Below are 27,159 nucleotides of genomic sequence, written 5' to 3'. Positions count from 1 at the left end.
CTCTTGTTCATCGCTAGCAAAAGTGCATAACGAATGGTGGTGATTATGTGTAAAAATAGCTGTAAGCAGCTGAAATCTTGCTCTATTTAACTGTGTTATTATGATTTCTGTATCTGTTGTAGTTTTCTTTAAAAAAATATGAGGCATTATATACGGAACGCCCTTAGTACATCTACACCGACCTAACCGTGTTACGTGTTTAATTTGGCACAGTAACTGACTTGCGTAAGTTAAATATCTTCCTTGACATTCAGTCTTCAGGTAAAAGGTCTTGATACTCGGCCAATATAAGGAACCAGAAAGGAGCTATAATCACTTGGCAGTATAACGACTGTAAATAGAGTGGCGCATGCGCTAAACCGATACCGCGTTCATCTGAATGAGGATAAACTGAGAGTCATCGCTAGAATCAGTAAAACGTCAGTGAAGGTTCTTATCCAGTCAATGTTTTATTTACTGTCGAGAGTAATATAAGTATCTCCTTTTTTTTTAAAAAATCTCATGAAAAGTAGTTTGCTTTGTGCAACAGTGACTTAGGGACGTTTGTAGCGCAAAGTTGTGGCAACCATGAGAAGATTTGTGTACTCATTTCATCCCTACAGAATCACTGCTTGTTATGCCATATTTTTAATAGTTCGTGCGGAAGAAACTGCAAAGAATTTCGTAGAACCAACGAGTCTGGAAGAGCCAATCCAAGAGTTGCTCGGGAACCTATTGTCGAACGGTGATGAGGTTCCATTACGTAACCAGTTCTCCTGCGACGGAACCTGTGAATCCGTTGTTTTGCAACGAAGCAGCGCTAATGAGTTTAGTCATCAGAGTTTTCAACGGAAAACGGAATTGTCTGTTCCTAGTGAGACCAGGGGTGAGCGGATTATGTATACTGCTGCATCACTGCTAACACTAACTAACTAGACAGAATAAAATATTGTGGGATGCGACTCCACTTATTCTCGTATAAGTAAACCGAATTTTCGGTGCAACATAAAGCCCTAGTCTTCAAGATCATAGAGTAAGCCAAAAAAGTGATCAACAATAAGTAAGAAGAATGTTGTCTTCTGGAATGTGACGCCGTGTAGATCTTGTGCGAACCAACGCTTCGGAGGAACGTATCGCCTCCATCTTCAGGATAGAAAAATCCGCTAACGAGGAACCAGCGTGAGCAGGTGGCTGCAGGCAGTCGGTTTGCACAATATCTACACGGCGGCACATCCCAACAGACGGCATTCTTCATAGTCGCCGCTGTGAAAACATCAAATTTTATACCAATAAATATATTTGTTTCTTGAAGAACTCTATATCAGGGGATATAACGCCTTGTAACCACTTGAAAATCAACCGATATTTCGGAGGAACATGTCGTCCCCATCTTCAGGGTCGAAGAACAAGTCAAGAATGAAATCAGCATAAAATATCTTTACTTGTTACCTGCTTCATTCTGGTTTCTTGCTTGGATTTTTCTTCAACCCTGAAGATGGAAGCGACATGTTCTCCCGAATCGTCCCTTGACTTTCAATGGACTACACCGTGTTACACCCCAGAAAACACTAAACTTTATAAACACCGCTCTGAGAACCTCGCATCTTACGTGTTTCTTGTTGGTTATTTGCTTTGAATATTCTTTTGTCTTGAAGATGCAAGAAGTATATTTATTATAAGTCTTTCAAATTTTACCATAATATACGGCGTCATATCCCATAATATTCAACTCTCTTAGATTACAATATTAACTCTTATAGTGATGTTCCCTTTTAACTAAACAGACAGAGGTAACTTGAATGATGAACCGTGGGCCAGCCAGCAACAGACGTGCACATCGACCCCAGTCTTGGCCAAGACAAGACCTAGCAACAGGACGAAGAATACGTCATTCCAGAGAATATTAAACATCCTTCCTGTACTGGCTCCCACGTCTGATCAGATCAGAAACGAGGTTTGCAGGGAGCACAGCAGAATCTTCGTGCGCGAACTGAAGAGACACAAACTGTGGGCGCTACAGAGTGAGTAACCACTAAGTTCTTCCAATGACAACTGCAACTAATGGTCTGTTAACCCAACGATGCTCAACATTTCTTTCATTCTGTGTCCTAATAGTTACTTTGTCAAACAGAGGAAAACGTATAGATTCTAAAGGGTTCTGACGATGGTGGATGACACACAGAATTACTTTGTTTTGGGACTTTTTCCAGCGTCCGGAATTTTAGGTAATAGAGGACACGACGTTTCGGAAACTGGATCTATTTTCGTCTTCAGGTGAGGAAGGAAGACATCTACTCACTTGGGCCTTCCTTTCTCACCTGAAGACGGAAACAGATCCAGTTTCCGAAACGTCGTGTCCTCTATTACCTAAAATTCCGGACGATGGAAGATGTCCAATACCCCCATAATTCTGTGAAAGGAAAACCTAGTCGCCACAGACGCAACAAAAATCTTCACTATTTTTCCAACAAGCGTACTTTTTAATTTTCTATGCTTTATTTTTATATTAATTACTTATTAAACTTCTTAATTTCGAGTACTCGCACCCCTTACATATATCAATAATCACTAATTGAAAACACTTCACCATCGACTTCCTGATTAATTACCCTATTAAACCGAGCAAGCTGGCTCAAGCAGTAAAACAATGTATATGATAGATACATATTTTAGTTATTTTAATGTGTGAACATGGCATGCAATGAACTGGTTTGACGTGGTTAAGTAAGCACCTGAAGATGGCATTATTATGCCGAAACATGTAGTGCGAGGGAGAGAAGGAGTTAAATGAGTGTATGCACTGCAAGACGGATTAAATAAATCATGGACTTAAATCAGTGCAACAGGACGCTAAAATATAACATCAGTAAAACTTCTGACTCTTATTCTGGAGGTTTTTGGTTTGAATCTCGGCCGAGACACGGCCTATAATTATCGTTGTATTTCGTGATTTTCTTCAGTCCTTAAAAGCAAACGACCTAATAATATTTTAGGTTATTATATTTTCTTCCATGCCTTTTCCTATTAATTCGTCACTAACAACCCTACCGTTCAACGCTACAGAAATTTAGAAACTTAAAATATTTTTAAATAAACTGAGAATATTAAAACATTTTCTTTCACGCGTTTTATCATACATAACTACTAATGTTTCGTAGTGAAGTTATTCTTTCATCTTCTGTTTCATGTTTAAAAGTTAAGATGAAGCATACAATAGGTTCAAACATAAGGTTTGAGGTTCTCGCATCGGTGGTTATGAAGGATTCTGTCTTCTGGGATAAAACACCGTGTAGTCCACTGAAATTCAACTGCCGTTTCGGAGAAAGATGTTTTTCGAAAGGTCTGTTAACTTTCAACGTAGCAAACGACCTGATAATCCAGAAGGTGTAGCTCCTCAGTTCCCGGCATTTCCCAATTATTATATCACCATTTTCACAGTATTGGAACTTATTCTATGTACGTAATTTATCTAATAAACCATTGATAATGCAATTATTCATTCTAACAATCTTCTAAAATCAATAGGTCTTTATCTGACGTACATATAATTCTGGCGGTTCGAAACCTCTCTTTCTAAATAAGGAAGACTTACAGTAAAAGTATATTATCTCCATACATATGTATGATATTCTCACAAAGAACTCATAAAAATTGTATCAACTAGCCCCGGTCTCCGCTCTTAAACATATAATATATGTTTTAACTCTCTACAAGGGCCGTGCCATAGCTCAAGCTGTTATTCGCTAGCTTTCCACCTCGGCGGCCCGGGTTCGATCCATGGTCTGGTCAAGTGGGATTTGTGGTGGACAAAGTGGCGCTGGGGCAGGTTTTCTCCGAGTACTTCTCTTTCCCCGGCCAATCTTAATTTCACCAGTTGCTCCACAATCACCCTCACCTATCGTCTGGGGCTGGTACAATAGGCCAGAAGTGGCCGCAGTACAAGGGACTTAGTCCCACCCCACTAACAATAAAAAAAATAACTCTCTACAAAGCAAAGAGTAGATCTTCATGTAAAATGTCACTAGTTTTTCTTTAGATTTTAACAAAATATGGGGTTATATCGAAAGAGAATAGTAAAATAATTCAGTATCTAATTTCACAAAAATCCATTAAACGGTTCCCGAGTTCTTGCGTTCGGACTAGCGAAGAGACAGACAGACATGTCAAAGATAATACACGTTAGCAAACTTTCGCCACTAACATTTCTAAGATTATCAAATCTATTTTAAACGGCTATGTCCTTCTTGCTTCATGTGACCAACTACAATTGGGTCCAATTAATTCTTGCTATGCATATCTATTAATAGAACCTCGCCCTTGCCAGAACAGTGTCACCGTGTGTCTGTATGGAGCCAAAGATGCCGCTTGTTTGCCAGAGCTCAACACGAATTCGCCCCTGCTTACTTACTTACTTACTTACTTACTTACTTACTTACTTACTTACTTACTTAGGCCGCGCCATAGCTCAAGCGGTTAGTCACTGCCTTCCCATCGCAGTGGCCCGGGTTCGATCCCTGGTCTGGTCAAGTGGAATTTGTTGTGGACAAAGGCGCTGGGGCGAGTTTTCTCTGAGTACTTCGGTTTCCACTGCCAATCTTCATTCCACCAATTGCTCCACAATCACCCTCATCTATCATCTGGGGTCAGAGGGGAAGAGACCACTAGGAAGAGCCTGACCCTGTATTAAAATTGACGTTACAAAGATAGGATAGGGCGGAATGGACTGGATTGATAAGGCTCAGGACAGGGACCAGTAGAAGGCTCTTGTGAACACAGTAATAAACCTTCGGGTTCCATAGAATGCTGGGAAATTCTTGAGGAGCTGAGCAACTGGCGGCTTCTCAATGAGGACACATCTCTAGGTTGTTAGTTCTTTACTTTTAGCCTTTATTTCATTCCTCGTTCCTTAACGACGTTCTTTGTACCTCAGACTGCGTAGCGTCGAAAGGCTGAACATTCAATAATGAATTAGAAAGTATTTGATAGGAAACGGTAGTGAGCTAAATGGAGGTACTATTCTGGCTAGGGATGGAGGAAAGCTCCAAAGTTCCTCAGTCAGGCCTTCTGGTCTCCGAGCGAAGATTTGAATCCAGCACCTCCCAAATACGAAACAGTTGGTCACAACCACTTCCCACATCATTTATAATTTAATATTCAGTAATCATTTACCATGCCGGTCAGGGTAGCCGAGCGGTCTAAGGCATGTACTGTCTTCGCTCGCTTGGAAATCGGGATCGTGGGTTCGAATCCCACTCAGGCCATGGATGTTTAGTTTGTATGTGTGCGTTTTTCTGTGTTTGTGTACAGGTAGAGGCCTTGCGACAGCTGATCACCCACCTAAGGAGTCCTACCGAATGTGTAAGATCTAGAAAAACCGAAGTGAACGGAGAAGTTCATGGAGGTAGGCCTAGGCCCACTGGGGCTGTAGTGCCAAGGAAAAAAAAATCATTTACCATTCAGCACTACAGGCTATGGTCTGACTGCCGATAGCAGAATGAGTCATTAGCGCTGATAAACGCGCGCCGTTACAGTTACAGTTACAGCAGCAATCTGTGAGGAATGTTGGGCCCGGTCAGCGGTGTTGCGAAGTTTCCTCCTTGATTGAACGCCCTCTATTTCAGCGGTCATTCTACGAGTATGGAGAGGGTTTATCGAAATTTACCTGTGTTTATTCCATTCTCCACGGTTTATATTTTGAATTCTATCACAATATTATCACCCTTAAGAGGGGGCCCCGTGTACTAATAATGGAAATAAAATACCAAACGTAAAAAGAAATACAAAATTATTCTAAATCGTTGTCAGGGTTTCCGTTTGTAGACCATTCAACCCCCGACAATAATTTAATAATTTAATTTAATAATTTAATAATTCTGTATAGAATACTCTTTTAAATATGCCTTTAAATGTGAATTTCTATTAATGGTGACAGAGAGATTATTGTTGGTATATCTACCTGTCGACAAAATTAGTTCTACATGTAACTAGCGCGTACAGCGATCTATCGTCGCACTCTGTTACAATAATCTCACGCAACGTCATAAAATTTTATTATATAGAAAGCTGCTGCCTAGGCTAGTTCATCCTTAAGCATTTCATTTCCACTGATTACATTTTTATTCATGTCCCATTCTGTAAATGTCAGAAAGTCAGTCACAATCATATATTTAAGTTCAATGAGGCGACGTTTCAATACGTGGTCTTGACAGCTAAGGTGGAAATAGTGATGATCTTGATTTGTACTCTAAACCTGACCGACTGTGCTGCGCTCTAGTTCGCGCTGCCGGTCTAAAAACAAACTAGAAAGAAAGAGACACATGAAGGAAAGTTTGAATGAGGTCACGATTATCCAAGTGCCAAGTTATCTATGTGTATTTTCGGACACGGTAGCTCACGACAGGATAATTAATCTCAAAAAGAAAGAGGTCAATATTTCTCATTTAGTATATTTTATTTTAGATAAAGTAAACCCCCGTTAATCCGGATTGTTTGGAAGGGGAGGTCGTCAGGGTTAAGCGATAATCCGGATTAGTGAAGCAAAATGTAGCCCTAAAATAAATATAAAACTTAGAAAAAGAAATAAATGAAAAATATAATGATATAAGTAATGTTGATGAAAATAAATAAAAATATATACCTGTAGAGCCATTCTTTAGGAATTAGAAAAGTACGATAAATCTATTCATCGATAGAAGACATAGAAGTTATGATTGTTTTTGAACGTAACAATGCAGGTTTGAAGAAACTGTCTCAAGTCTTCTCTGAACAGACAAGGGACTCATCTACCATCCTAAATGCTGAGTGTCTTTTAAAATATGTAGTCAACTGTGAAGAGCTTTTTCCATTTTTCATATTTCAATCCGGATTAAAGGAAATCCGGATTAACTGTAACAGGATTAGCGAGGGTTAAGTTTATGTTTCAAGCACGCTCGATATAACGGCCATTCCCTATACGGGCCTGTAGTGTGTCGCATGCTGAGAACCGTGTCAATTCCGACCTACAGATAATTCCATGTGGCTTGTATTCCAATTCACACGACCTACTTACTAGTCTTAATTAGATACTGTTCACTGTTCATAGTAATCAGAGTGGCAAGCGTCTAGATCCCTTCACGAACATTCGAAATAACAATTCATGCATCGAACATCAACCAGTGTATACGCATACCTGAAGGCAATGTGTTTAGCTTTCGTTTCCAGAAAATGTACAGTTGAATGAGTGGATGATTGTAGAAAACTCGGCAATGGGGGTCTGGTCCAGTGGGATTTGTGGTGAACCAAGTTGCGCTGGGGCAGGTTCTCTCCGAGTACTTCGGTTTCCCCTGCCAATCTTCATTCCACCAATTGCTCCACAATCACCCTCACCTATCATCTGGAGCTGGTACAATAGGCCAGAAGTGGCCGCAGTACAAGGGACTTAGTCCCACCCCACTAGCAATAAAAAATCCTTAATTTTATCCACTAAGTATAAGATTTATTTACTTACTTACTAAGGGAGCTGAGCCCTCCTTGAGGAGAAGCCAAATCTGCAGCTACTCAAGAATTTCCCAGCATTTTATGGAACTAAAAGATTCATTACCGTGTTCACAAGAGCCATCCAATGGTCCCTATCCTAAGCCAGATCAATCCAACCCACACCACTCCATCCTATCTCTCTAAGATCCATTTTAATATTGTCCACCCACTTACGTCTTGGTCTTCCCAGTGGTCTCTTTCCTTCCGGCCTTCCCACTAATATCCTATATGCATTCCCTTCTCCCCCATTCGCGCTACATGCCCTTCCCACCTCATCCTGCCTGACTTGATCATTCTAATTATACTTGGAGAAGAGTACAAGTTATGAAGCTCCTCATTATGCAGTTTCCTCCAACCTCCTGTCACTTCATCTCTCTTCGGTCCAAATATTCTCTTCAACACCCTGTTCTTAAACACCCTCAATCTAATGTTCCTCTATTAATGTCAGAGACTAAGTTTCAAACCTATACAGAACCAGAGGCAAAGTTATAATTTTGTATATTCCAATTTTTATGTTTTTGGACAGCAAACGAGAAGACAAAAGGTTCTGGGCAGAATGGTAGCAAGCATTGCCCGAGTTCAATCTCCTCTTAATTTCCTCATAAATTAGGTTTTGATTTTTTTATCGTCGTTCCCAAATTTCTGTACTGTGCCACATTTTCAAAACATCTGTTTCCAATCTTTATGTCATGATTTTGCCCTGCATTTTGGTGACGAGATAGCAACATATACCGTATTTACGCATGTATAGGCCGCACATTTTTTGCCAAAAATTCAAGAGGAAAACTGGGGCGCGGCTTATATTCGAAATATTCGAAATCACACTTCATTTAAAAAAATATATATTCATAATTAGTAATACAGGATGTTCTACTCCTGAAATAATATTCCAAGAAAATTATTTTCTCTATAATTTCTGCCTGAAAATTGTGCTGCGACCTATACATGCACGCGGCCTATACATGCGTAAATACGGTACTTAGTTTTCCGTGTTTACTTCTAGACCAACCTCTTTACTTGCGTAAATTAAAATTTGTGTGTTTTTCTTTACAATATCTATATTATCACCCAGTAGATTCACATCATCGGCATAGACCAACAGCTGATATGTCCCGTTTAATTTCAGTCCTACCTGGTTTTCCTGGACCTTTCTAATGGTATATTCTAAAGCAAAGTTGAAAATGACTGGAGGTAAAGCATCTCCTTTTCTTATACGATTCTCGAGAGGAAACTCGGGCAACTGTTTACCTATACGGACTTTACTATACGTTTCGTTTAAACACATTTTAATCACCTTAAATAGCTCCATGGTTTATTCCAAACTCTATCAGAATATTGTACAATACTTTCCTCCTAATGGGGCACACGGTAGCGTAGTTGATGCTACAAGCCGGAAGGTCGCGCCTCCATCGGCTTTCCCGTGAACTTGTTGCAACTGACACGGAGATGATGTAACATTCCTTTTCACACAAATACCTTTTGAGGGACATATCGCTACTTACAAATAAAAATATTTTTTTCAAGTGTACGATGCATCTGCCAAACTGCCCTCTGGTATACTGAGGGGTAATGTTAATCAGCTGGGAGACTTCGATCAGTGTCTCAACGTGACGTCACAAAATGAGCCCCGTATAGACGGTAAATACTGCTTGGCATCGGTGGATGTGGAGTCAACAAACCTGAATACCAATGAGATCGAATCCCTACAACAGGCCGTTCAACTTTCTCAGGCCTATGCATTCATCAAGAGTTCTTACAGGGACGTAAGTTTCATTCAGAACACACCGATTGAATCCCCAGGTACTGCCAAGGGCAAGGCTCCTTTGACTATAACGTATAAAAGTCTTTCGGACTGACGATTAGTCATTTTTCATCTTCTTTGTTTACTCAAAGAAAAAATATTCAAAAACTAGTTCTTTAGTTTTGGGTCCTCATAACGTTGTCTTCGAAATATGGCACCACGGTGACCAGAACATAAACAACCTAACGTGGTACAATTTGCCTCTTGCAGCCAGGACATTTCATCCCACGTTTCACGACAATCACATGGGCAGTTTGTGTTCCGGCTTCCTGTTCGCCTTCAGACGTGCACCAAGCCCTGGAGGAGGCGCTCCACGGTTACAATGAAACCACGGGTCTCATCTTTGACGTTCACGTCGATCCCGACATGTGTTACGTCAAACACGAGACAGGAAAACCTCTGGAAACAGCCACTATTCTCACTCTGTGAGTTTCATACTCTGTTTGCGCATGCGCTTCATTTTACATTGGTCTCCATAATATATAGCGTTGAACGGTAAGATGATAGATAAATTGGTAAGAATTTGAAATGAAGTGGTCGTGGTCTAATGGAATTATCATCCCGGTATTTTCCTGCAGGGACACAGAAAATTCATGATAGGCGGTGTCCTGAACAAAGTCTGAGCCGAGAACCTGCAGTCTACATGGCCCTTAAATTCTCGTGACGCTTCTTAACGAACCACTGATTAGTAATGTGACTGCGCGGAAAGAGATCCATTCAAATCAGTAGTTAACTAAGAACTCCGTAGCCTATAGTCCGTAATCGAATTGTACCAATCGAACGACCACCGCTTGTCGGCGAAGATAGTGCCAAATTTGCGGATAGAGAGTGTCACGTGGTTAGTGCAACGAATCCCCACGGTCTTTAATATTGGTTTTCTAGACCGGAGCCGCTATTTCCTTGAAATAACTCCTTAATTAACCTCACGAGGCTGAGTGGACCACGTTCCAGACCCACTACCTCTCAGAAAATCTTGTAGCTTCAGGAATCGAACCCGGACCTTTGGTAGCCAGGAAGTCTGACCACTAGACCAGAGAGGCGGTCTCTGGTTAGCTAAGTCCCACCACAAAGTTTCGCTGTGTAGGTGTCTAACATGACTCTGTAAAATTCATCAGTTGATCAAACTGTATAGCCAGGAAGATCATAAACTGAATATTACACCCAAGATGTCCTAGATTATTTCTGAAAAGACTCATTGCTACAGAAAATAATTCTAAATTCATAAAGTCCATTTGCACTGACCAGGCATAACTGTACATTATTTCTCTGTACGTTTCAGAGTGGACCGCCTCTGTGGTCTAGTGGTCAGAGTTCCTGACTACAGATCCAGAGATCCCGGGTTCGATTCCCGCGGCTACCAGATTTTCTGAGAAGTAGAGGGTCTGGAACGGGGTCCACTCAGCCTCGTGAGGATGATTGAGGAGCTATTTGAAGAAAATAGCGGCTCCGGTCTAGAAAACCGAGATTAACGACCGTGAGGTTTCATTGCGCTGACAACGCGACACCCTCTCTACAACATAGTTGACACTAACTTCACTGACAAGCGGCGGTCGCTCAGTCGGTATAGTTCACGTGCGGTCTTAAACCACGTAGTTTATTTTTATTTACGTTTCAGAGTGTTCTTCATAGCGGTTGTGTCTGTAGCTACAGTAGCAACGTTCAGAGATGCAAGACGCGTAGCGCAGCATCAGAAGGAAGAAGGTAAGTCAGCGTGAACTCTCATGCGTTCTAGATAACTTCTTCAGTTACACGTAAATATCAAACAAGAATTTCTGGCAGGATCCATTGACCTCCTTTCCTTTGATACGACACGGACCGCATAGAAAAAGAAAAATTAAGGGCATAGACACAGATGGATAGACAGACAGCAAAGTGATCTCATAAACCTGATTTATTTTGTAAAATATATAAAGAAGACTTTAAAATGTTTACTTTCTGTAGTATTAAAATGGATCTTAGAGAAATAAGACAGGAGATATTACCGTATTTACGCATGTATAGGCCGCACATTTTTTTGCCAAAAATTCAAGAGGAAAACTGGGGTGCGGCTTATATTCGAAATATTCGAAATCACACTTCATTTAAAAAAAATATATTCATAATTAGTAACACAGGGTGTTCTACTCCTGAAATAATATTCCAAGAAATTTATTTTTTCTATAATTTCTGTCTGAAAATTGTGCTGCGGCCTATACACGTACGCGGCCTATACATGCGTAAATACGGTAATTGGATTAATATGGCTGAGTATACAGTCTAATAATAAGCCCTTGTTAACACGGTAAAGAACATTAGGGTACCGTAAAACAATGGGAATTTCTTGGATGGTTGCGCAACTGTGGGCTTCTAAGAAGGACGCGTCTCCACGAAATAAATAAGAAAGTTAGTTTAGTTTGTTAGTTAGTTTTTATCTGTCTAAAACATATTGGATAATGAATGTTACCGGAAATAATTTCGAGATAGCTACTTTTGTCTCTACTTATGTGAAAACGGAAAGTAATGTATTGAGTTTTATGTTCTTACATCTGTGATTATGAAAAATCAAAATTTGTGAGATATAACGCTTCGTTGTCCGACAGAAATTCATCGAAGTTACGGAGGAACCTATTGTCGCCATTTTTCTTCATTCTTCTCGCTGGTAGTATCTAGGTTCAGTCCTCTACCCTGAAGATGTGGTCGGTACATTCCCCTAAAATGTCAGTAGAATTCTAATTGATCACACGGCGTCACATTTCGGACTAGAATACTCTTGTCTACACTTTACTCTCTTCTGCGCAGGTCCTTTGGAGAGAGCAGTCATGGCCTTCTCTGTGCACAAGAACATGCGCGAGTTACTTGCGGAGTTGCCCGCGGAAGGCGACATTAACTGCATTTACGGGGTTCGGGCACTGTGCACCATGACAGTGTATCTGACCCATAAAGTAATCGCGGTGGCCTTCAGCCCGTACTCCAACAGAGTGGAGCTAACTGAGGTAATCAGAAAAAATAAATCAGGTTCTTTTCTTTCCCTGGGGCCCACCCAGGGCCCACCCAGTCTCTCATCCAATGGGTACCGAGGTACCTCCCAGAATATTTACCTTTCTTCCTGGGACATTCTATATAGCATCGAATGGTAGAATGAATGATGATGATTTGGAAGGTTGAAGCTCCTGCCTATACGCGGTACTATCCGAACATTTCCTTGCAGGGACTCAAGAAAAGCACGTAAAACCTCAGACAAACTAGCTGGTTTCCTGGCCGAGATTCGACACGAACACCTCCACAATAAAATTTTCGAGCCTTTCCTCTAGACCAATCTGTTTGGTGACCCATCTTAGTGAATTTAAATAGAGCTGTTTCCACGTAGCCACATGACTGATAAAGTATAGAAGGACATATTCTACACAACTGGAACAACTCCATCAGAACGGAAAATATTGGATTTGAGGTTATCACAGCAGTGACTAAGAACTGTGTTCTCTTGTAGGATGTGATGCCGTGTAGTCTGGTATAAATGCACCTCCTGATAGACTACACGAAGTTACACCTCAGAAGTTAGTATTTTCCATAATTGGGTTTATGTATCAGTCTCTGGCATGCAGTCTGTCTGAAACTGTAAGGCTATAGGGCTATAAGGTTCCGGTTTCGAACTTCGGCTGGCCCACCGGGTATTCTGAGTGAAGTTTCTCGGACTTACTTCAGTTACTTTAGGCAAATATCAGGAATACACCTCATAATTATGTCGCAACTGTTTTCTTTGGTGACAGACACAACTCAGTCGGTACATAAAAGGGCTATGGCCTGACCGGCCAGGGTTTAGTTCTCAGGAGGGGCAAGCAGTTTTACTTCACAGCTCCCAGACCGACTCTGGGGCCCATCCAGCCTCATGTAAAATAGATGCTGGGATGCTCTTTTCCCCGGGGTTAAAGTGACAGGTATGTGATTGTGACCACTCACCTCCACCTACTGCTGAGGTGGAGCTATGCCTCCTTTCCCAAATTAGTTTTTATGGTGTAGTGCTTAATTAATTTGACCGCCTCTGTGGGCTAGTGGTCAGAGTTCCTAGCTACAGATCTAGAAGTCCAGGTTCGCTACCAGTTTTTTCCTGAGAAGTAGTGGGTCTGGAACGGTGTCTACTCAGCCTCGTGATGATAATTAAAGAGCTATTTCAAGGAAATAGCGGCTCCGGTCTAGAAAACTGAAATTAACTGCCGTGGAGATTCATTGCGCTGACCACGAGGCACCCTCTATCCTCAAAAGTTGACACTAAACTTCTCCGACAAGCGGCGGTCACTCGGTCGGTATAGTTCGCTTGCGGACTAAAATCACGGAGTTTGTTTTTCTTTTTCTTTTTTTTGTGCTTAATTAATTAAGCTCAGGGACAACTTCACTTTTACCTTGACGTTCCCTTCCACATCCTTTCCAATTCATTATTGGTTATCTTACTGCAGTTCGAAGCTACTGAGTCGGGGCAAGTAATTATACCCACGGTATCAGACAAATCTCACCTGTTCTCAGATGAGTGCTATCTTGAGTCCTCATCATTATCATATCTGCTGTGATATGTTGCCGTATAGTGTTACAGCAGCAAGTTCTTGCGATCCTAGAAGACTCTTACTATCTCTGATTAGCAACCTCTTGCAGGTCTCCAACGAAGGCTGGGCAACCATGTTGCGAACGTCCCTAGTGTTCACTGACTCCTTCTTGTTGATGAGTGGCGTTCTTACCTCATTCAACATGAGTAAGGAGATGCAGCGGAAGAAACATATCGACTGGATCAAGAAATACGTAGCGAGGTTCATCAGGTGAGACCTCTGCAGACACGTCACTCAAATGGCTTTAAAGAAAATCAGAATGGAAAGTTGTAGTCACGGCGCTTAATGTTTAGTGCCATTTTACTGGTTTCCAAGGTACATAGCGTGATGGACATTGCAGTAGGTAGGGTGGTGGGATACCTCAGTCGGTATAGCGATTGGCTACAGGGCTGGACGGCCGAGGGGTCGGAGTTCGACTGCCAGTAGGTGGAAGATTTTTCTGCTTTCCACATCGTCCAAATCGGTTCTGGGGTCCACCCAGCTTCTTGTCCAGTGGGTACAGGGAGATCCTTCCCCAGGGGTAAAGCAGCCTGAGCGTCAAACTGACCACTCACCACCGACTAGTGCCGACATCAAGAACACCCCATACTTTTTAAATGAATAGATCTACAGGAGTATAATGAATGGATGGTTTGGGAGAAAGAAGTGAGGAAGAATTGGTGGTAAATAGGTATGAATGAAGGGAAAAAATGAGGGAGGAAGAGGAAGAGTAGAAGCTTAGAATGGAAGAAAGGAAGGGTGGAATGGGCGAGGAATGTTGGGCGTGAGGACAGAGGAAAAGGAGGAAAAGAATGAAGAAAAATAAGGGGTAAATAGAGTTGAACGAAGAGAGAGAATGAGGGATGAAGAGAGGGTAAGAAGTAGAGTGGAAGGTGAAAATGGTGGAAGGGAACTATGGAGGGAGACAGGAATTCTCGAAGGCGTCTGGACGGGATTGAGGTAGAGATGGAAGGAGAATAAACAGAAGGCTGAGAATCAAAGGAATGCTGGGACGTTTCCGTTTGTCCCTAAGAATGCTTAGTGAGTTTTCCTCTCAGGCTAACACCTGCTCTGTTGGCCGTGGTTCTCTTCTACGCTTACGTACTGGAGCATCTTGGAGCAGGACCACAATGGAATTTGGCGGTCAAGAGGAATGCAGACTTCTGCAAGGAGAGCTTTTGGAGGAACATCCTGTACATCCAGAATTTCTTCCCATTTGAGCAAATGGTAAGATACAAAAAAAAAAGACATATGGTTTTCCTGAGAAGCTGTACGCAACCCTCGGTGACAGATTCATATTAGACAAATTGACGCTGGAGTAGGTTCTCTTCAAGTTTTTTCGGTTTTCCCTTGCTAATCATCTTTCACCATTGCTCTATATTCATCTACCATCCCCTGAAGTGGGCAATAGCTCTGGTAAGGCAGCACATTATCATATCTCCTGTCTTTAAGTAGGGAGCTTCATGTCTGATCCGAAAATCGTTTCATCGCAAAGCGAGGAAGTTACCAACGGCCAACGCTTCCTACTAGTAGGGACGACGCTCTGTCCCTTGGAACTAAAAAGGTAAATTTGTCTCTGTGCTTAATTAATTAAGCACTATAGCATGAAGACATGTGGAGGAGTGGAGGTATAGCTCCACAATTCTTTACCTCGGCACTAGAGCATCCCTTGCTACTGAAGGTTCGAATAGGCCTATCTCATCAGCCCTCGATGGTGGATGAATGTGGGGCAATTTTTGAATGAAAACTGGAGGAAGAAATAGTTCTTAGGTACAAAAAATCTCATTGTCATATTTCCATCAATAATATATTTATTTAGTGTTTGTTTAATGGTAGTGTTTTTAGTTCGAATTAATAGCATTCAATGAAAGGATGCTCAGTGAAAAATGAATTGGCAAAGATCTGGAAGGAGATGGAAAGTATCATAATTTGATGAGTGATGTGAGCGGCGAGGAGTAGAGGCAGCTCGGTCTCTACAGTGACTTGGCTAAGGACATAACGACATGGGTTCGATTCCCAGCAGGGGTAAGATTTTTCTTTTTGTTTTTCATAGCTTTCAGGGAACCAGAATAGTGTAGTCAGTGTGTCGACTGGCTACCGATTGAACTACCGAAGGGTCGGAGTTCAAGTCCCAGCAGGGGCAATATTTTTGTCTTCTCCACGTCGTACAGACCGGTCTGGGGTCCACCCAGCCTCCTATCCAAAGGGTGCGGGGGGTTCTTTCCCCGGGAATAAAGTGCCCGGAGAGTGAAACTGACCACTTACTTGCAGAGGGCAAGAAAACGTGGATCTATACATCCACTCTCCCATACGCCTTATGGCGTAGTGATTAATTAATTAAGCAAAAGGAACAGTGTTACATTTACCCATTTACCGTAGCGGTAGGAACACAAGCCCGGCACTCACCTCCGTCAAGTGCAGAATTTAAGAATAAATGGAGGTCCACCTCCACTCCACACTCACAATCGTCACGTACAGTTGTGCTTAGAACTGACAGTCCTCCGACGCGGAGTAGGAGAGCGGGGAGAGCTCCAGCATGCCAAGTGTGGAGGGGAATGCAGTACAGACGTTCTCAAAAGGAAATAACTTCTTAATTCATTGTGTTGCATAGTTTTGGCGGGTCTATTCTAAATGGACAACACCGGCAACGTCCGCACAGATATCATCTCCACATGTCTGTCCTTCCTCGTCACCACCAGATGAATCGGAGCTATCATCTGAACTGTCATCACTATCACCGCCAACATGGAAGACGAACTCCCGTCCTTCGTCCAAAAGGCCTTCCCGTGCCATTAATTGTGCTCAATGTTCCTTACATGTTGGCACCTACGTTGCCATTCTTCTGCAGTTATGGAAGCCAAATTTTGGTCTGCCAGTTTAATGAAGTCATCCATCTTAAATGTGGTATTGTTTTGAGCAACCCAATTTCTTACGGTGGCCCATATTAACTCAATTGGGTTGAGTTCTGGGTGATACTGAGGGAGTCGTAAAATATTGTGATTGTGTTCTGCAAAGATTCCATCTGTTTAATAGAAAGGTATTTCGGTTTGAGTGGTAGGATCATATTTCTCTTGATTGTGAATGCAACACTTTTCCATTCAATTTACTTCGTGTAGGTGGCATGTTAAGGGAGACAGAAAAGATGTACAAATATAAAAAAACAAAAAAAGAAAATCAACGAATAAAAATAAAATATTAATACTGTAAAAAAGAATAATACACTTAAATACGACTCCAAGAGTCAAAACTTTTTAACTTGACTGTACAAGGAAGAATGCTCTTGAGACATCCGCTCGCACAGAATGCAGAGACACCCCTCAACTTTCACGAATGAAACTGCCCATCCACTTCGCAGCTTCTCCTGGACCCTCAACTCTAAATACTACAACTTTAATGTTGCAGTGCGCTACCCACACTCATCAGCTGGCCCTAGACATGCAGCTGTCGCTCCTGTCACCGTTACTGGTCACTCTCTTGTGGCACTGGCCTGCCTGCGGTGTGTTGCTGTTGCTGTGCCTCCACGCCCTCTCTACACTTCTACGCTACGTAGCTACTTACCGCAATCAACTCTCACTCGCCATCTTTCACGGCATTACGTGAGTTGTTATTACAGTTTCAGAAGTTGCTGGGGTAGCTCAGTCAAAATAGTGATTTAGCTACGAGTTGGTCAAGCGATGAATCAGGATTTGTTTCTTGGTTGGAGAAAAACATTTTCTCTTCTACATAACGTCCAGACCGATTCTCGGGCTCAGCCAGTCTCCTATCCAATTAATATCGACAGAATTTTCCTTTGGGGTACAGCGACCGGATCGTGAAGATGACCACTCACTTTCATTTTGTGCTGAACTTGAGAATAGATGAGCTATATTTCCACACAGACATATGTTTTACAAGAATATTACTCTCTGGGATGTGACAAAATTAGGGTCTTGTAGGTGTCCACAGAAGTTTCGGGCACATATATAGCTTACATTTTCAGGATAGACTAGTATTTTTCTTATTACTTCTATGAATCATCTTCCGGTAGATATCTACCTGCAAGACTACACGGTGTCAGAGCACAAAAGACCAAAATACTAGACACGGAAGCCTCAGAAGCTTCAATACCAATGTCTGTTGACAGGGTGAAGCAGTTGTACCAGACGGCAAACCTCACGTATACCCGCTCGCTTCATAGAGCAACCCCTTACCTACTGGGCGTCAGTCTGGGGTACTTGTTGCACAGGACTGACAGGAACACTCAAATTCCGAAGGCAAGTACTTCTACGCATAAATCATCAGGTTACAGAAATCTGAGGTTGTCATGGCGGTCACTGTGAAGATTAAAATCTTCTACGGTGTGACGCCGTGAAGTGTGGTTGTGGAATATTTTGCTACACTGTCTGCATCCATACAAGTCAGGATGATCTATAAATGATGAACTGAAAAGGATTTGCAAGAAAGAGGCTGTGTCCTTATCGAGGAATTATTCCTGCCTTTACCTGGAGGCACTGAGGAAAATCACGAGGAAAATCACGAAGAAATCTCAGGATAGCCGGTGCGCAGACCTACATTCGAACCGAGACCCTTTTGAATGCAAATCTAGATTGTTACTGATAGACAAATTGCTTTGTTCTCAGAATTACTGTGTTTTTGGATTCTGTTCATTTCTCGGTATTCCAGAAACTAGAAAGCACGGGGCTTCGGAACGTGAATCAGTGATTGAGGTTAGCTCTTTCTAAGTGAAGCAACAGAGTTGGTTGCTCCCCCTTCACCTGTCGACGGAAACATCCATTTTTCGAAACGTTGTGTTCTCAATTTTTTACAATACCGAACGGTGGGCAAAGTCCAAAAACCCATCATCGTCAGAATTATTTAGAATCTACCTGCTCTGAAATTTGGTAGATGTTTACTGACTTTTCGGAAGAAAATATTATTTACATCTTCAGGGTAAAAATGTCTTTTCATCTGTTTCTTTCAGATGATTGTGTGGGCAGGCTGGTTGCTGGCAACCTACTTCGTCTATCTGTGCTCGTTCTCACACTCTGATCTGAGACTAAGAGATTATCGATATAGTGTGAACGATGCATCGAATTATGCAGCTTACTCCCCGATAATTTCTTCACTTGCACTTAGCTGGCTAATATGGGCGTGCTTCACAGGTCATGGAGGTAAGCATACAACAAATAAACTTTACCATCATCATTCCACTCCTTCGTCTTCTCCTCCTTGGCTCTACGGCCCAGTGTGGGTCTTTCTCTCGTCTATTATCGCCTTCTAGAACTCCAACTTAAATGCCTTCTGCCGTCACTTATTCACTTTCAGAGGAACTAAATTTAAATATACCTTAACAGAGTATTGTGACATGACGCATGAAAGTCGGAATAGAGAAGCCAGAATAGACATTCATTGCTAGGTAACGGCTCGGTAAACATATTCCCGCGGCAACGAATATGCAAACAACAATCGAGTAACTTCCGTTGGTATGCAACGGCGCTGTAAACAGGCCTTCCCGATAATAGAGAGGCTGTTTTTTTTCTGCATGGTCCGTTCAAAGTGGTTATGAAGAGGAGTTCAGCTGAGAAGAGTCAGTCGAGTGTCAAGACGCCAGCCTGCCACGACGTGAGCTTGGGAGCAGAGGAGTTGAATTCAGTTGGCAGTTGCAGAATAATGGCAAAAGAGGAATTGGGCTGTGAAAAGACTTAATATTTTAATTGCAGTGACAGTGAGACTGTTATAAATCCGTTGCCAGGACACGACTAGTGAAAACTACGAACCCTAGTGCATGTAAAACGGTGAACAGTGATGTGTTTAGATCAGCAATAGCGCTGCATTGCCTGTAGGCCCAAGTTGCGTGATTAAAGTGTCAGTAAATCCGATCATTTAATCGAACCCCCGTCTGTAAGTCACTCACAACCCCCTAAATCATGACAGTATCAAGCAAGTTGGAATGCATGTAACGCTCTTGATTTCTATTCGGGAGAGGCTCAGTTTGAATCTCAGTCGAATCACCGACTATTCTTACAGAATTTCTCCATAGTTCCGGCCAGTCCCTCCAGTAACTCGAACAGGCCATGACCAGTTCCTTATGAATCCTTTCCAATTATATATCCTACAATTCGACGCTATATAGTGTAGAGGGTTACAGTGTCGAAATATCCCAGGCGCGCCTTTAGTAGAAAATTTAGTACCAACGCAGGCTGATTCCCCCCATTATTTTATTAAAAAAAAACTCCGTGGTTTTAGTCCACAAGAGAACTGTACCGACCGAGCCACCGCAACTTGTCGGCGAAGTTAGTGCCAACTTTTGTGAAGTTTCTAGAACGGAGTTCCTCAATTATCTTCACGAGGCTGAGTGGACCCCGTTCCAGACCCACTACCCCTTAAAAAAAATCTGGTAGCGCCGGGAATCGAACCCGGACCTCTGGATCTGTAACGAGGAACTCTGACCACTAGACCACAGAGCCGGTCATATTTTGTTAACACTACTCAAAAATATCCCAATGTACTTTCGCTTAGTCATATGCAGTTATTAATATCACTATCACTATTATAATATGTTCTGTTTCTTCTCAGTTTCTTTAGAAAGAGATTTCCTCGCCCATACTCTTTTGTTACCTCTAGTTTACGTGTTACCTGTTGGGTTCGCTTTTTTTCCCTTAGTGGGGGGTGGAGTCTAACTGGGTCCAGTTGACACTTCGGCCACTGATTAGCCTATTGTACCTGCCCCGGGTGATTATGATGGTGGAAATTTTTGTGGAATGAAAATTGGCAAGGGAAACCGAAATGCTCGGAGAAAACCCACCCCAGCGCCACTTTATCCACCCAAATCCCACCTGAACAGACCCCGGGATCGAACCCGGGCCCCCGCAGTTGGAAGCCAGAGACTAACCGCTTCAGCTATGGCGCGGTCTTTATCCGTTGGGTTAATCAGATATTTTTCTGCTTGCTATTTCTGTAGCCGCAGTCACAAATATTTCTGGAACTGCTGGTTTCTACAAATATAATATTGTTTTTAAAAGAAAGTTCATTTCGGTAGCATGTTGTTAAATTTAACAACAATTCATATGGTAATATATGAGATTAATTTATCCAGGATCTCAGCTTCATTTATTTCATGGTTTAAACTGTTTGAAAAGCAACCCGGAGATCGAGGTGTGTAGAGAGATATTTACATGGGAAGCCAGAAAGGGAACATTATGGTGAAAATATAGGTTTGTAGACTTAGGCTGGGGCCACGCGAGCGCACAAAGTACGTCCGTTGCAACGAACGTACTTTATGACGGACGTTGCTGAAGACACCACACAGTTGCAGAATGCGGTGAGTAGTTTTTTGTCTGGAATCGAGCCAGAAGAAAGCGTAGCATTCGCCTCCTTTGTTTATTTCTACAACGGACGTTCGTTACAACGGACGCATTTTGTGCGCTCGTGTGGCCCCAGCCGTAAAGCTAGAAAACGCAATGAACGGGATATTAGTCTCATGTGTAGCAGAGGAGAAAATTAAATTCACATTTCGGGTTGTGTGGGGACGAAGATTTAGAAGGAAAACATTTCGGAAAGTGCTTTAGGAACATCGACACAGAAATAGGTATCAGGAGATTAGTAGAATATACGAATAAAGCTGCAGACATTAGCATATGTGTACATTTAAACTGAAAGACGAATGTTAGAGGTAGTAAGAGAAGACGAGATTTAATTTTAAATAAATATAGTTGATCGGTAATTAATTAAGGTAATAATAATATGTTTATGATTGAAGTATCAATGTATTGTCACGATTTAGGGGTGATTATATACGGGGTTTGGATTAGTGAATGTATTTATTTACCACTTATACACACCACTACGAATTACAAGGACTTAAAACGTTATCGCAAATGTCCGCAATTTACAAAATACCACAGCACCAACTAAGCCTTTTCCAGCCTGCTTTGTTTTCACCAACCGTTCCCTGACAACGGTTTCTAACAGTGGATATTCTTCAGCTCAACTCCTTTCCTCACAGCCTCCCATACAGAACTTAACTCTCAACTGACAACTGAACTCATTATTCCAACCGTCCTGTTGATAACTCTTCGAAACTGATCACATGGAAGCAACGTTCTATTGTTGGGTTCGTGTCCGTTGCCCAGAAACGGCAGTTATTTATTCGCCTATCTCGTTTTTCCACAAGCTGTACATTCGGCGATATAATAGAGGAAGTATATATTATAGGAGCAGAAGTTTAAGCGGGATGTTGGGGCGCATGACCATGGGAATCAAATTCCGGTACCCAAAATTGTAAATTACTCCCAGCCTAATGAATAATTCAGTAGTCGGTATATGCAGCTGTAATATTATAATAATCTAACAACCCTTTAAAACATAATGATGACTATATATAAGATGAAATTAATTCTCTTAATCCACAGGCCTTCTAAACGAGTTGCTTTCCTCTAAGTGCCTGGTCATCTTCAGCCGAATCTCTTACTCTGTATACCTCACACAATTTGCTGTGTTTTTCTACAATGTCGGCAGCATCAGGACCTCAGAAAAATTCAGCATATTCGCAAGTGTGAGTATTCGCATGTGAATGTGAATCAGTTATATTGCGTATATGTATAATTTGTGATTTTATATAAATAAAAGTAAAGTTGTCCCTGTGCTTAATTAAGCACCATGCCATAAAGAAATATGAGCCATTCTTGACCTCGACACTAGATGGAAGCCCTTACATTTTCTAGACAATAGACTCACCGATGGCGGTGAGGTCAGCATTAAGCACCGGCCTCTCTTTACCCCGAGGAAAATTCCTAGTACTCATTTCTGTTAGGGGCTGAGTCCACCCAAGATCATAGTGTTGGTGGAAGGATTAGGTGAATTGAAAAAATTCATTGACAGCATCGAGAATCAAACCCCGCGACCTCCCGAGTTGTAACATACTGCCTCAGTCAACTACGCTACCACGTGACCCAAAACATATCCTGTAATGAATTTGAACGGATATAGACAATTATTTTGTAAAGTTTAGATTATGTCACCATTAATTCCTCTTTATTCCTGTTCATGTAATTGTTCTATTCCGGCTCTTCAGGTATACAGGTATAACAAGCTTTCCATCAGTTCGTATGGGCAGTGTAAACGGACTGGATTTGATATTCTCGCAACCATGACTTACGGGTTGCAATGACGTGTTGTTCGGAGAGTATCTGACGTTTAGGAGGGACATATCACTTCCAAATTCGTGGTTGAAAAGGAAGCCAAACAATAAACCAACAGCAATTATTTTGTGTTACCTTGTCCCCCGCCTTCGTCCTTTTTTTGGTTTCTTATTCGACCCTGAAGATTTAGGATACATTTTTCTCCGAAACGTCGGACTCTCTCTGAACTACACGACGTTATAACCAAGGAGACAATCTTCAGCATGTTACAGCTTAAAAATAAAATGTTTTTAGCAGAGTGAAAATTATGTTATTGTCCACTTAAACTGACATATATTTCATGCTTCAGCTTAACATGGCAGAAATTCTGACGGTGTTGGTTGTTTCCACTCTGGTAACTCTGCTCTTCGACTTACCAATGCAAGAAATTAAGAGCATTCTTATGGGTGACGGTAAGCAATGGACTAGACAAGCATCTTGTTATAATTCATATGAGATTCTCATGAATTTATGTGTAAAATTATTGAAATCACCCCCTTTCTTCTTGAAAGCAATTAAAACAACACTAAATGAAAATTCGGCTCAGAATTGTAATCTATAATTATATAGCCAACCTTCAGCAACCACTGACTTCAACTTCCCTACAGTTGTGCCAAACGCAGTCACAGTTTATTACTAGTGAAAAAAATAAGGGAAAGCTATCCCTGTAACAGGCCTTGGAGGCCCATAAGGTTGTGAGACGTCGAGGCTTCCACATTTTGAAGAGAGTCGAATCACAGATGGCGATGAAGTTGTCAAACTTACTCGCCGGCCGCACTTTAACCCCCAGAATATTCCTAGAACTAATTTATGTTAGAGGCTAAGTCGACCCCAGGGCAATAGGTCGGCTGAAAGGTTTAGATTAATTGAAAAATCCAGTGACTTCATCGGGAATCGAACCTCAGACTTTCCGGCTTGTAACATACTGCCTCAAACCAACTAGGCTATAACGTGCCCACACTATCCTGAGAACCTACATTATTTTCGTCAAATAAATTGCATTTTATTTCATTTATATTAAAGTTAACAATGTGTGTAGTTATACATAACCTAATATTCCAGTGGATATTCTTTCTTCTTTAAATATTAACAAATGACCCCAAAATATTAAATGTCGTTTGTCACATCAATGGTGCCAACCACCGAAATTTATTTGTAAAAAGAATAACACCGACAATTTAAACAAACCTTGGATTTTTTTTTTCAGAAATATTTATCTAAAAATACAACTGTAAACCTTATTTTGTGGTTTTGTTTGAGGTAAATTCTAAGACTAGACAACACAGCTTCTTTTTACTAATAAACTTCTACGTTTGGGAATGATAACATGGTGGCAACATGTTGGTTAAAATCCCTTGTGTCACCTGTTTACATGCAAGTACTTCCTTCTCTTACTGCTACGTCTCACTATTGCTGCGTTAACTAAAAAGGATATATTCTATACCTCACTTTTCACTTAATGTATCAAGTGCGTAACACTTATAATAAATTATAAACATCTTTCATTCTTCCATTCAAAATTAAATTTATCTCGTATGCACTTTATATGTTGAAACATATTGTCTTCATATAATGAAATTTACGAAATCATGATGTAGTATTTCAGAACGTGAGTATAAACTCACTCACAAATACTGTACAGTCCTACCTAATTCATTGTAATAGCAGTAGCAATTTTCAAGGCACCGTTAATGATTGAAAATTGGATGTAAAATACATTTCTTTTATTGCTGGTGGGGTGGGACTAAGTGCCTTGTACTGAGGCCACTTCTGGCCTATTGTACCAGCCCCAGATGATAGGTGAGGGTGATTGTGGAGCAATTGGTGGAATGGATATTGGCAGGGGAAACCGAAGTACTCGGAGAAAACCTTCCCCAGCGCAACTTTGCCCACCACAAATCCCACTTGACCAGACCCGGGATCGAACCCGGGCAGCCGCGGTGGGACGTCAGCGACTAACCGTTTGTGCTATGACGCGGCCTGTTAAATGCATACTCCTGATTGGTACGTGGACAAATGAAATTCGAAGATAAAATTTTTATATAAAAATTGTCTAAAAAGAATGAGTAATTACCGTAAAAAATACGATTAACGACAGAAGAGAACACAAATAAGGACTATAGGATAACATTTATATAAAGGTCCAGCTCAATTGGGAAAATGAGATTGGCAAAATATTAATTTTGCATTTGGTAAAATAAAAATGTACACGAGTGCCCTTGTGAAAGGGACTGTACATGCAGTAATCAGTTATTACATAATGCGCAGTGTCACAAAACTATGCAAAACCAACTCAATCTCTACGCTATCTTCTCTCCAAGGATAACGAATATAAAAGCACATGTGATGTTGCGAATCCAACTGAAGAAGTGAAAAATAAAATGAAGACTATACCTCTGGTTATACTATTTTATTTTTTTCACTGACTCTACAGCCCCTTTAGGATCTGGCCTCTGATTTTCAGTTTCATGATCATTTTACAGACGGTAGGACTCCTTGGATGAGAGATCAGCCCGTCGCAAGGCCTCTACCTAAATACAGGACAACACAAACAGACCAAACATCCATGCCTTGAGTGGGATTCGTGCCCACGATTCCGGCTTCCCATCAAGCGAAAACAGTTTATGCCTCAGAACGCTCAGCTACCGTGACATGCTATATTATTTTATTAAATATCCTAAATTTATTTCAACAAATAAGGGCTTAATAAGCACCTTCTATATATTTGCCTGCACATAACCTTTCATTACAGTAACAGAGCTTCATTAAATGCTACAAGGTATTCCGGTGTAATTGTCAGTCTCTCTTATTTTGTAAGACTGGATCAAAATCACGCCTCCCCCCTCACCTCCGTTCTCAGGTACACACACAATATAACACTGTTGCTCTAATTGCAGGTCCAAGACGTGGCAAGGCGCACTGAAGCTGCATTTCTGTATGAAGAGACTACAAGGTTAATCAAGTATATTTAAATGCAACGGATATTGCAGTATTGGCTGTAGCGAGACAATATATTTGTAATATTCATTCTGTGGCACACTCACACTCAAAGAGAAGGTTTATTGTCAGTCTAAAACCTCCCTGAAGTTACGTCATACAGAAGAGAATACCTTGACGAAATCTCCAGTAAGGTGATTTTGGTTCACATAGTAAGTTGGGATCGAACCAGGGCCGCCGCGGTGGGAAGCCAGCTGCTAACCGCTTGAGCTATGGCGTGGCCCAATGCGCTGTGGACTGTTGGAATTGCAGTCGGACATTTTCTTTACGACTTCAGAAGGAAGGGTATATCTGTCTTGAGTCCTGTGAGTATGTGTCTCCATTCTTAAAATTAAGTAAATAATCCAGAAAATTTTGGAAATGTAAGCATAACAAAACGTGATCCCGGATAGCTCAGTTGTTATTGGTACTAGGCTATGAGCTGAACGACCGAGGATGCGGAGTTGGATTCTCAGTACAAGCAAGAGAACTTTTCTTATCCATAACGTCCAGACCGGCTCTGGAAACCCTCTCATATAGCCTCCGGCTATACTTCTGGTGGTAGAGCAACAAAGGCATTAAACTGACCACTCACCTCCATCTATTGCACAGGATAAGAATGCGTGGAGCTATACTTCCACTCTACCATATGTCTTCATGGAGCTGTGTTTAATTAATGAAGTAGAGGGAGAAATTTACTTTTGCCTCATTTACATTGCCGGAACAGATATTTTAGTACAATTTTCAGAATACCCGGGGCATATTAAGTATATGGCATTAACCAGTTTAGCTTGTATTTACTTTTCTGAGTTAGGAAATGATATTTAAATGTTTAGATAAAATTTCATTCTATTATCGGTATTAAAGAAGTTTTCATATAAAGAGAACATTCCTCTTTACCCTCAGAATAGCGGACGACAGAAAAGTAAGAGAAGAGAAATTCTCTTAAATTTTTCGGAGACACAAACTGATTCAGTCTTTAGAGTGCTCTGATAATGGATTCATCAAGTTTCTCCAGAACAATAATAACCACCTGTTAGACTTCATGTTTTCGTAAACCAGAGGAACAGAACATATATTTTCAAACTGTTGAAACTCATATGCTGGTCACGGTAGCCAAGCAGGCTAAGGCATGAACTGTCTTCGCTCGCTCGGAAACCGGGATCGTGGGTTCGGA

General features: G+C 41.4%; 1 protein-coding gene across 1 annotated transcript; it reads left to right on the top strand.

The window, feature by feature from the left end:
* The first annotated feature begins 259 nt into the window (after nucleotides 1-259).
* On the top strand, nucleotides 260-27,159 carry LOC111870854 (nose resistant to fluoxetine protein 6). Its single transcript, XM_023863443.2, has 14 exons — nucleotides 260-865; nucleotides 1,764-2,000; nucleotides 9,019-9,257; nucleotides 9,506-9,720; nucleotides 10,911-10,996; nucleotides 12,074-12,267; nucleotides 13,919-14,079; nucleotides 14,907-15,075; nucleotides 17,251-17,444; nucleotides 17,972-18,101; nucleotides 18,809-18,998; nucleotides 22,239-22,381; nucleotides 23,317-23,419; nucleotides 25,904-27,159. Exons 1-14 carry the CDS (start codon nucleotides 568-570, stop codon nucleotides 25,927-25,929), a joined length of 2,385 nt encoding a protein of 794 aa, XP_023719211.1. The 5' UTR covers nucleotides 260-567; the 3' UTR covers nucleotides 25,930-27,159.

This window comes from Cryptotermes secundus, unplaced genomic scaffold, assembly GCF_002891405.2.
Source record: "Cryptotermes secundus unplaced genomic scaffold, Csec_1.0 scaffold632, whole genome shotgun sequence".
In the NCBI taxonomy this organism is placed as follows: domain Eukaryota; kingdom Metazoa; phylum Arthropoda; class Insecta; order Blattodea; family Kalotermitidae; genus Cryptotermes; species Cryptotermes secundus.
Note: the sequence above shows the minus strand (reverse complement) of the source record. Positions and strands in the feature narration are given on the sequence as shown.